The 12,225-nt window shown below is 33.5% G+C and overlaps 1 protein-coding gene across 8 annotated transcripts in view; it reads left to right on the top strand.

Moving 5' to 3' along the window:
• Positions 1 to 11,777, top strand: part of ADGRL3 (adhesion G protein-coupled receptor L3) — a 518,213-nt gene extending 506,436 nt beyond the window's left edge. For all 8 annotated transcript variants that reach the window (XM_055340466.1, XM_055340441.1, XM_055340425.1 and 5 more), the window contains one exon: positions 3,650 to 11,777. In XM_055340466.1, the coding sequence (XP_055196441.1) occupies positions 3,650 to 4,449 (800 nt within the window). In that variant the 3' untranslated portion in view covers positions 4,450 to 11,777. The remainder of the gene's footprint in view (positions 1 to 3,649) is intronic.
• Positions 11,778 to 12,225: the final 448 nt, after the last annotated feature.

Below are 12,225 nucleotides of genomic sequence, written 5' to 3'. Positions count from 1 at the left end.
TATTGGATTCAGATTCTATCTGTCGAAATATTTAAAACTTCATGCATAGTATTGCTGGACCATTATCTTGTCAGTACTGGAGAATTCAATTTTTGTAAGATAAATCTCGCTATAGATTAACCTGTCAACAAGCCATAAAATAGAGAGGAAGTCATGATTTTACAAAATAATTTACATTTTAAAGTAATTTAATCCTCTCCTCAAACTTAAAGAAAGATATATCCTTAGGACAGGATATAATGAAGAATACATTAGAGTCAGTAAAAATACAAGATTATATTATAAGATATATAAATAAGTATTCTGTTATGGCTTCAAAGCCTAAGGCTGATGTGAAGAGGGCATAGACGGTAGTGCACAGAGGAAATCTATGAGATTTTCTTTCTGATCTCAGTTCTGCCACTATTAGCAGGATGGGGTTAGGTAAGGCTCAGCCAGTCTCGGCTGTAGTTGCTTCATCTCAGAAAAGCAGGGGTTGAACTTCAGTCTTCTCTCATGAGCTTTCCAGTTCTAAAATTCTGTCATTTAAGGAAGGAGCCATCATGAGCTTACCAACGATTTCCATCTGTTAGTATACTGGTTTGGCTCTTCAATTCAAATTATTTTTCTAAAGTTATTTGGAGACTTTAAAAGAACTTTCCCTCCATCTTGAAATACTGTCGGTCTTTTCTTAGAAGCAAATCAACTTTTAAGGACAAAAACCATATCTCTAAAGCAACGGTTGACTTATAACCAGTTGGAATCTCCTGAAATGAGCTAGCCCAGTGAGCTTCCTGGTTTTTATTTTTTGTGATGATTTAACCGTCCTGTAAACAAAACCAGCAAGAGCTGTCCTTGATGACCTGATTAAAATATAAGTGTTTTTTTTAAATAATTTTGCTAGTATTGTTTTTTTAAAGGATCGACTCTAAAAGTGTTTGATTGCAAATGATTGTGCAACAGTCCTGAAGAAAATCCGATATTGATGATGGTATTTTTCTTCCCTTCACGTTGTCTTGATACCGAATAATGGTTGGATTTAACCTTTTTCTTTCTCCATAGTTACTCAACTTTTGAATAAGAGTTCCAGAAATGACAATTCTGATCAGTATTATTCACAAATGATAAGAAGCATTTGTATAGGTACAGTGGGGGAAAGATAACCTTTTTTACATGAAGAGAAAACATACATAAAGGAAAAAAAACACACAATTATGGAAACATGAAACTGTGGGTTTTTTCCTCTATATTCAAGCTAAAGCTTTTATTTTTAATTTTACTGAAAAAATGTAAAGTTAAATAACATTCCTTAGAAGCAGGTATGTTCAGACATACATACACATAAATATATGCAATATTGAAATTTAGTTGTGGGAATCGCCATGGCTTGCCCTTGAATATTTACTCTCCTTGGTTGGTGTGATAATCTTAACTTTAAAACAAATGTGTTTTTTTGTTTGACATGTATAAACTGTACAAACGCTTATTAAAGACTCATTTTATTAGCATGTGTTAAGGGGGGTTTCTTATTTTCTAACTAACATTTCAGTATTTTTAATTATGATAAACCATGTAACACGGACTCATGAATTTTTGGGGCAGTGGAAATTATTTCCTTTGACTCTTTTTTCTGCATATCATCAATTTGCTTTTTACTCATGTTTCTTCTACTGTCGCTGTAAGCTTACTTGTTGTTTTTTCTTTCCTTTTCTTCATGCTGTCGTTTAGAGCCCTACAGAGAGACAAGTATGGGAGTAAAGCTAAACATTGCATATCAAATGTAATTTTTTTTAGTTCACTTTTATTGCATCACATATAGATGATGTAGTTATTAAAAACAGTTCATCTCACAATTTAAAAACTAAAGAGCCTTTGAATCGACTTATATAAATTTATGTTAATAGAGATTAGACGCTTTTGTTGTCTGATTCTTTTATTGTGTCACATGATCAACATAGTTGTTAAGTCTCATGTAATGTTTGTGTGAGTTAAATTGTTTTTAAATTAAGCATTTATTTTTGCTAAGTAATGCATAAACTTTTAATTTTTATTAGTACATTCCATCATACAAATGTATGTCACATGCAACATGTCCACTTTATTTTACTATGGCTGTTTCCAACCTGTACCTAATGCATTGACAACAGAAATAATACACACGTTTCAATGCATCAGTCACTCAACCATAACCATCCAGCATACCATAGCGGCCTCCACAGCAGCAATCACCCATCACATATGGCCCTTTAAAGAGCATTTACTTTTATTTTTTCTTAACATTGTGGATTTGTCTACAAGATATCTTATAACATGAAAATAAATCGCTTCACCCTATGTCTGTGATGGCTGCTTTTTAATGAATATTTTATGCATTGCTGTTTTTGAAAAGCTATTACTTGAGTACAGCGTATGCATCAGAAGTCCGTATAAAATTGATATATTGGGGACACTTTATTTAATCCAGCAACAAACTAGTTCAATTTGATAAGCATAACTACATCACAGATATAGAATGAATGCTATATTTTCACAAGTTAGAAGTGTATTGAGAAGTTTATAGAATTCTTCAATTAATTGTTCTGTAAAGAAATATCCTTTCTTATTTATGAGTATTGGTTAAATGTCGTGTCCTATTTTCTTTTGTGGTTGCATTTGAACTGATTTTGGAACTATAGATTCTTGGATTTCTGTTTATTCAAGAGAATGCAAAAACCTTGAAGAAGCATCTGGTTAAATTTTATTTCACTGCAGCTATTTGTTCCCAGAATAAAATGTTTAATCTCCTTTAAACTCAAAGTTTAATATGCACACAAAGTCATCACTCATTATGGCATGGAATCTTTAATAAGGACACTATGTTTTTAGGAATCAGATCCCTGTGTCTTTACACATTCTTTTGTAGTATTACCTCCTGACCCTAAACAATCACTAATGGGTTTATATGTAGAAAAAAAATTTAGAAAGTAAATCCAAATATTTTTGTTTTGAAAGTTCCTATGTACAAATTATTTTGATGTGCCATTTACTTGACTAAGCATTATTTCATGACTACATCACTCTGACAAATTTAACATAATCCTTTTGTGGTTTTGTGTGTAGGAATTAATTTGACTCTTACAAAGTTATATATCAAATTGTTAGAAACTGCTTGATTTCTTGTACTTTTGACCAGCATATTCAAAGCACCACACATGAATTATGTTAATACTACACCTAGTCTAAAGCTAAGACACGTAAAATTAAAGGTAATGAATTACTGAATTGACTTTGATGTGTATATGAATGATAACACCAAAATTTTGTGTTATTTTTTTCTAAGTTATAACCAAATATGCTTCAGATAAAATCAGGCAATGTTTGTGTGTGTGGAAATTGCAAATTTATAGATTTTTTTAAATTATTACTTTCAAGATTTCTTTTAGATACTTTTCCACTTATAGGGTTTCTATCAATTGTCCAAGTGTATATATAGATATGTGCATATAGATTTAGTAGTATTTTTTGTTTATTTGCAAACATTTTATACTTAATTGAACATGCTAGCAATTTATACATATACTTCATAGTCGAATGTTTTTGCTTGTGTGTGTGTGTGTGTGTGTGTGTGTGTGTGTGTGTGTTCTCTGGCCAATTGGCTGTAAATGTCATAGTGTTTTGTAATCTTTTTCAGAGGGGCTTCTGAACAATGCCAGGGATACAAGTGTCATGGATACTCTACCACTGAATGGTAACCATGGCAATAGTTACAGCATTGCCAGTGGTGAATACCTGAGCAACTGTGTGCAAATCATAGACCGTGGCTATAACCACAACGAGACCGCCCTAGAGAAAAAGATTCTGAAGGAACTCACTTCCAACTATATCCCGTCTTACCTGAACAACCACGAACGCTCCAGTGAACAGAACAGGAATCTGATGAACAAGCTGGTGAATAACCTCGGCAGTGGGAGTGAAGACGATGCCATTGTCCTGGATGATGCCACCTCCTTTAACCATGAGGAGAGTTTGGGCCTGGAACTCATTCATGAGGAATCTGATGCTCCTTTGCTTCCCCCAAGAGTTTACTCTGCAGAGAACCACCAGCCACACCATTACACCAGAAGGCGGCTCCCCCAAGACCACAGTGAGAGCTTTTTCCCTTTGCTAACCAACGAGCACACAGAAGATCTCCAGTCACCCCACAGGGACTCTCTGTACACCAGCATGCCGGCACTGGCTGGTGTGCCTGCCGCAGAGAGCGTTACCACCAGCACCCAGACCGAACCCCCACCGGCCAAATGTGGTGATGCCGAAGATGTTTACTACAAAAGCATGCCAAACCTAGGCTCCAGAAACCACGTCCATCAGCTGCACACCTACTACCAGCTAGGTCGCGGTAGCAGTGATGGATTTATAGTTCCTCCAAACAAAGATGGGACCCCTCCAGAGGGCAGTGCAAAAGGACCAGCTCATTTGGTCACTAGTCTATAGAAGATGACACAGAAATTTAAACCAACAAAACTGCTAACACCTGGTTGACTGTTCTGAGTTGCTATAAGCAGTGGTAATAATGTGTGTACTCCTAAATCTTTATGCTGTTCTCGAAAGACAAACTCTCAGACTTTTTTTTTTTTTTAAACTGGGATTTTTAGGTCAGCCCAGGGGAGAAGGATAACTGCTGAAATTCCCCTGTGCCCTCTCCTTTCCTGTCTTTCCCCCTCAGATGGAGACTTCATTATGTTAATGAACGAGATATGAAGAAAATGGCGCTCATTGTGGCCTTGTTGAATTCTGTTGTGTTTGTTCTAACATCTCTGATGCTCTGTTACTATCGTTACAAGGACCTGATTTTTAAAAGGCCAGAATGGTTGTTTGAAATTAGTAACAATGCTGCATCTAGATTGGAGTGCTGCACAAACAAACATAAAAACAAAGCAAAACTGTATCACATAGTGGTTTTTCGTCACTCACAACCTGAATTCACCACAGCCGGGATAGCTGTGGAATACAAAATAAAACAACAAAATTAATAATGAAATGGAGGGGAATTCTAGAATTATATGCTAAATGCATATTTTATGATTTGCTGTATTAACTGATGATAAAACTAATGGCAGAAAAAAATTGAACAATTTCTATGTAATGTACAGATACTAGCATTGCACATATAGTCAGCTTTCTGTTCCTCCAGAATTTGAGTCCTGTTAATGTAGTGGAAAAAAAGAGATATTTTCTTTTTCTTTCGTGCTGGTCTTGCAAGTTTGTCTACCAGTAAGAGAGCAAAGTTTCCTTCCTTTCTTCTTTCTTTTCTTCCTTCCTTCATTTTCTTTCCTTTTTTTTTCTCTTTTTGCTTTTTTTCTTTCTCTTTTTTTCTTTCTTTCTTTCTTTCTGCTTTTTCTTATTGCTTTTTTTCTTTAAAACTTCACCTGGCAAAAAAATAAATAAATAAATAAATAAATGAAACTATCACTTTATAAGAATCATTTTCTAGTAATACAAACAAATTATTTTTTACAAAAAAAATAAAATAAATAAAATTAGACTTCCTTCCCTCACTATATATCTTTATTCAGTCAGAGTATTTCCAGAAGCATTTTTGCAAATTAGAGCAGGACAAACTTTTATGTTTACAGCGCACATCTGTTGTAATGCAAAGCATATTTGGCAAGCAGTTTATCACCAAGACAGTAGCTATGATTCTAGAAGTCGAGAGGTGTCAATAGAACTAGTGGGGCTTCTGCATGTGAAAAAAAAAAAAAAAAAAAACAATATCCCATAGGCGTTAAAGTGCTGAATGCTCAGTCTGATCCCCAAGTGGGCACCTGCACTACCAATTTTTAAAGGAAATTCACTCCCTTGTAGTAAGAAACGAAAGGTCAAGTTATTTTGAAGTGATTTTTTTAAAAAGACTCTTCTGTTTATTAACAGGAAAATTTATTTATTTGACAGGATTTTAAGTAATGTAGGAATACAAGAGGTAAATTAGCAGCACATATAATTTTTTTTAAATTTATGATCCATTTTGTATGGTCTCAAAGTTGGATGACCTCATTACTAATATTTGTTGTAAAAGTGAAACTTGTTTGCCAACCAATAAACAACTGATTGAGATTTAGAAGATATCGTTTTGATGTATGTACTATATGATTAATTATTCTTTTCATTTTTCTCGCCTTTCTTCTGTTTTCCTTATATATACTTTGCCAATCCTCTATGGCCCAAAGGAGCCATGCGAAAGAAATCAGATCTGCCTAGATGGATAACCTAAGCACAAAATTATACCGTTTTTGCAGAGAGAGTAAACCAGGAAAATAGGATGGACACGTTTATGTTGGAAAAAATAAGATATATAACTCACGGTTAAGCAGGTTCATATATGTTACTGTGTGCTTATTTTATAAAACAGCTGCAGTCACTATGCCTGCTATAAAAACCAGCTTCAATCAGAGATTTAAGTATTGAATTGGATGAGTGGGTGGGTCATGTATTTTCCTTCCTTGTAAGTTCCATTTCGATGGTAGAAATTTAAAGTTACTCAATTGGCTAAAAACTGCCAGAATAGTGGCAAAAAAGAATATCCATTTTATAAAGATAATAGAAGATATTTATGCTAATTTTTCTTGTCCCCTGTACGGAAAAAAGCCCTTCCAAAGTAACTTTGCAGATCTCCAATTACTGAAGAACCTTTACCAAGAGTGTCTGTCTAAGGATGGAATCCCTTCTAGAGCAAAGTCAGAATGAATTTGCCAAATTATAATTTCTCTTATACTATGTGATATTCTGGTGATTTATTTTTTCTTTTTTCTCCCAAAATCTAAACACCACCCATCTATAAATTAATTTCCTAAATTAAGATGAGAAGGAGTAGTTTACAGAATAGCCAGTAACCTATATATAGTTTAAAAATATAAGACAAAAAAAGATTTTCTGTGCTGGGCCAGAGTACATCAAAACCTTAATATCACCTCAAAATATCTTATGCATCATTCCTTTTTGGTCACTTAACATAAGTATTTTTTAAGTATCTGGATTTTTTTTTTTTTAAGTTGCAGGAGAACCTCAAGCTTTACTGGTAATTAGGTTCTCACATACCACACTATGGCAATATTAGCACCTGACAGGTGGTTAGCCTATCTGTTGCATAGAGTACATCTGGCAATGAAAGAACCCTTTTTAGACAAGTTTAAGGTAACTTCAGAAACACAGATGTGATCTGTGGATTATGAGCACTTATGCTTGTTTTGCCAATTCAACAGAAATCTATGTGAAAGCAGCTCTGTCGGTAAGAAGCTAGTTTCACAGAACAATGGGGAAACTACCTCAACTCAGCTTGCTGATGCTGCCAATTCTGATTTTCTGATATTGCTACCTCCCTGCCCGTTATCTCTTACGTTTCATTACATGGAAATTTGAAACAGGTAGCCTCCCCAGCTTTACATAGACCAAGCTGAGGAAAATCAATTGAATACAAACTGATGCAGAAGGCGATTTAGTACTGTCAGTTACTACCAAGCTCTTGAATCAAGATGAAAGGATGAGATTTTAAAATTTGAGTACATGAGAATTGTGCTTTTAGAAAGACTTAAGATCCCAAAGACTTTTACAGAAAGAGATTGTTCCCCCAAGTTTTATGCCACTATAATACAAACAAAACTGTAGATAAAGGAGTTAATTATGTATACATTTCAATAGAAATTTGTGTATATCTAACATGTATTGATTTAGTCCGTTCTACACTAGCAAGGGTTAAATTCCTGAGCTTGATTCTTTCCCCATGTATTTCCTTCTGTAGCTATTGAAAAATTAATAATTTTAATTTTTTCTTGTTTTTTCCCCACCTTTGGTTGACTATGTTTCAGTACCCTGTGCCATTCATGACCTACTTATCTGCCTATTTCTGATGTGTTTATCTGATTTTCTATAAAGAGGTAAATTTTCATCAAACAGACGTACTGTACATACATAGCACATAATTGATAGCTGCGAGTTAAAGTTATGCCAATGAGACAGACCCAATTATTATTTCCTAGTAAAATAATATTTTTATAATATTTTACTCTTAAACTTCTTTTTTTTTCTTTTTGAGGTCTATTTCCATGGTACTTTATCAGGACACTAGCTAACAAACCTCATGTTTAGCTGATTCACAGACTATTGGATTGTTGCACAGCCTGTGTTCCTAATTGATAATATTTATGGAGAAATCTAAATTTTGTGAGGGAGAAATAGGTTTAACTTCCATTAAGTTTTTTGAGTATCCCTCTGGTTCCACTCTATCAAAGTTAAAAATACCATAGTTGAATAATAAATTGCTATGCTAGAATAATCATAATGACAAAAAAGCTCTTTTGTGAGAACAATTACTTTGAGATAAAAATAATCAGGAAACTGCATTAATCAAATGATGATAATGGAAATACCCTTAACTTCCTGTCCAACAAATTCACAAAGACTCTAAATTAAAGTGTGGTTTATGATATGTATTTTTAAAATCCCCATTAGCCTAAAAGTGTCAACATATTGATAAAAGATCTTTAAAATTTAGTGTTTTTAACTTAGTTGATATGATGAAATTTTTCATGGTAATGGAGATAAACATATAAGAGAATTAGTAATATTCACATAGAACCTGTAGACTTAGTTTTATGCAATATCTTCAGCTTTTTCCCCACACATGTTCAGATTGATTGACTGGTTTGATTACTTTTAAAAAATGACATTAAAAAGGTTAGATTTACTTTCTGCATCATAGAGCCCAACAGGGAAAAGAAAAATAGTTTCTGGGTTGTCCAAGATCAACTCCAAATCATCAATAATCATCTCCTATTAGTGAAAGAATAATCTATCTTTACTCATTTGTACTGTACCAAAGTGCTACTGCTTGAGATGTTTTTGGAACCAGCAAAACACTATAGAACTACTGTGAATGTCAATTCAGATTTAGAGAGAGAGAGAGAGATAAATAAATCCAAACCCTAATTCGATTTTGAGCAATTCTAAAAATATTGACATGAATATATTTTCTTCTCTAACAAAAGTATCTGAGATAAATAACGATTGTACAATCTTCCTAGTATATTGTAGTACCAAGGTATTAAGATTTAATTAGTTCATGATTATAACTTACCACATAAATACTTGCTATGCATTTCTAAAAATACTTTAAATATTATGTTAGATTTCTGTGCATTAATAAATTAGGAACATGGAAGCATAAGAGTGAAGCAGAAACATTACAAAATATCTTAAAAAAGCATTTTTGCGCAAGTGAATTAATTCAACGTGGAGAGATTCTTTGAGATCATAAAATAGATTTGACGGATCCCAACCATAAATTCAGTTTTGAAATCACCAAATCCATCATTTTTAAGCCATCTGAAAAATATTGATAAATATCTGAATTTTCACTTCTAGTTAAAAAGTGTTGGTAGCTGCTTCTTTCCTGCCTAGGCCAGAAGAGGAATCTTTCCTATTTGTTAAATATCCTGATTACTTCTACTTACCCCTTTGTTTTAAAAGTGAAATAAATCTTTAAATTTCACCTATTCACATACTTACATACTTTGATTCCTTTTATTTACAGCTGCAGAGGAAATAACTTTGTGACTTTTGCAATGAAACAGGTAGTTATTATGGTTTTGCCTATTTCATTCTTAATAAAGTTGTTGCTATACCCTCTTTCAAAAAATGAAAAGTCAGCACGTCTCTAACATTTAGGACCTTTAAGTTATTATTCAGATGTCTTCATTTCAACTATGTTTTGATGTTTCTTTCTCTCTCATAGTAATATGTGACACAATTTTTTCTCATTTACTTTGTGTCCCATTAGAGTATTTCAAAGGTAAATGCAAACTATGATGTTTAAGAAGGCATGTGAGGGGCGAACTTTGACTTTATATGAAGAAGTCAAGGAAGACTATACGAGGAAAAAAAGCTTCCATTTGGATAACCAGATCTTTTCAATCACAATATGAACAGAAGAAGGGCAGAACCAAGTTGGCAGACTTCTGGTGAGGTGGCAGGACCTAAATTAGAATTACAAAGAAAAAAATTCCAGGAAAAAATAATGAAATCGTTCAGCGTGATAAAAATCTTAGTGTACCAAATGCTACTGATGTGTTCAAATAAAATTGAAGTATACCATATTATAATTTTATTCTGCTGATTCCACAGGGAACTCTAAACACTTTTCACACTAGATATTTCTTGTCTAGCCACACCTTGTCTCAAGGAAACATGAATATTTTATAAATATTTCTGAAATACAAGTATTTTTGCCTCAAGTCACTTTCACTCTCTAATCTGCTTACTCTATTGTATGCCAACACAGTTAATGCTACTAGTAGCTTTGTACCTTTTAGAGCTTTATTATGGATCTTTCTAATAAACATTAAATTAATATTAAATTGGAATTATGTACATTGTGCAAGATAATTCATAACCAAGCAATATTCATATTACAGGATAATCTATTATATCTATGAATATTACATTGAGACTGAACAAATAATTACACAGCTAAAAATATTACTCTCAAGTCCTCTCTCTCTTCAATTATTGTAGTCAATTCGTTAAATTTTGCTGACAGTTGTATGACCTGTTATCAAAGTACTCCATAATCCAAATGTGTCTAAAAGTATTCCCAATGCTTCTTTCATTCTAGAAAGCTAAAGGAAAGCTTGAAAGAAGAGGAAAGGAAAGCCGACTTCTAAGGATCTAATTTAGATTAACATTGCCATTCAGAATGAATAATTTTGAAATGAGAATGTTCCACTCTGTGAACTAAGGTTATTAAAGATTTACAGTTAGTCCAATATTGGAGGATTTTAAATTTTAAAAGAGTTAAGTTTTTCTCAATGGCCCAAGACTGCAGAATTTCACACTACATTGGCAAGGAAATGTGTTGAAATTCCAGACCTAAAGTAACTTTTTCAAGGTTACAAATTCCCTGATTTTTCTGAAGGTAAAACTGGCAAAATGATCCTGGCTTCAAAATGAAATGGCTTGGTTGACTTCGAAAATGTTTGGCAAAAATTATGAATGTCATCAACTCTTTAACAGTAGGAAGAGGTCTTTGTGGGGGGAACTCAGGATACAGTGACTAGAACACAGTGTCTTATGCTGACCACTGCCGAGTCTTCTGGAGCATTTTCAATGCCTTGAATTTCAAGTTGTCACAATGTCTTATGTTTTGAATAACATCATGAATCAAGAAAGATGAGGAAAAAACATTTAAAGTTGGTTTTCATGCCTCATTTCAGAATAAAGATTTCCTTTACCCTCCTAAGTAATAAAAGATGATATGTCTTGAAACAGCTGTAGACAATCAGAATGTGTTCATTTATAAACAAGTCTTTTTTGTATATTCTAGCACCAATCTTTGCCTATGAACTACAAAATCAATACCCATAGAGTCAGCTTGATTTCCTTTCACTGGGCTTCTGTGAATGCATTTGGAAGTAGAAGGATAATCTGGGAAGTTTTTCCATACTATTTTCCCACTTGCCAAACATTAAATCTAATTCAAGATAAATCTTAAAAAAAAAAAGTTTGTTTTTAAAAATAACTAAGTTACTTCTCATTGATAGGAACAATTTCTTTTTTTTTTTAGGAACAGGAATATAGCTATCGCAGGCTCTGTTCTCTTACCATTCTCATATAGTTACACGTGGAATTAATCTCATCATATACACCTACCAGATTTATCTATTGGATTTTTTTGCCCTTGTACAATCTTTCCAGACTTTTTTTTCATAAATGCTCTGTACAATCACATGTAAAATCATGAGCTACAAACCTCAATAAAAAATGTCAGTAAACAATAAGTGATGTAGTCACTGTTATTATATGGGAGTACCAAAACTTTGGTTTTGGGACAGTATTTCAAACCACAGGATAATTGAAACAGACTTCTAATATATTTCCTGGCTATCCCCACACCCTGCATACATTAAAAGCAAAATTCCAGCATGGTTTACCTTTTAATATTTTCAGAGAACTGCCACCTAAGGTATCTATAAGGTGATTTGCTTGTTCCAGAAGGATAGGAAGTTAAAATAAGAATTTACTATTTGCCCCTCAAGTTTGCCCATACTGAGATATCATCAAATGTAGTTATATCTGTCGCCTAATCTTATTTCTCCTCATCTGAAACTGGGGGACTGGTGGGTAGAAATTATGATGGTCAGTCATCGGTGAACTTCTGTTTCAAAGGAGACTATGGAGCTCTGTGCTGTGACATGCCTTTCTTCTGTCGGATAAAGAGCA

Source organism: Nyctereutes procyonoides, unplaced genomic scaffold (genome assembly GCF_905146905.1).
Source record: "Nyctereutes procyonoides isolate TBG_1078 unplaced genomic scaffold, NYPRO_anot_genome, whole genome shotgun sequence".
NCBI lineage: Eukaryota > Metazoa > Chordata > Mammalia > Carnivora > Canidae > Nyctereutes > Nyctereutes procyonoides.
Note: the sequence above shows the minus strand (reverse complement) of the source record. Positions and strands in the feature narration are given on the sequence as shown.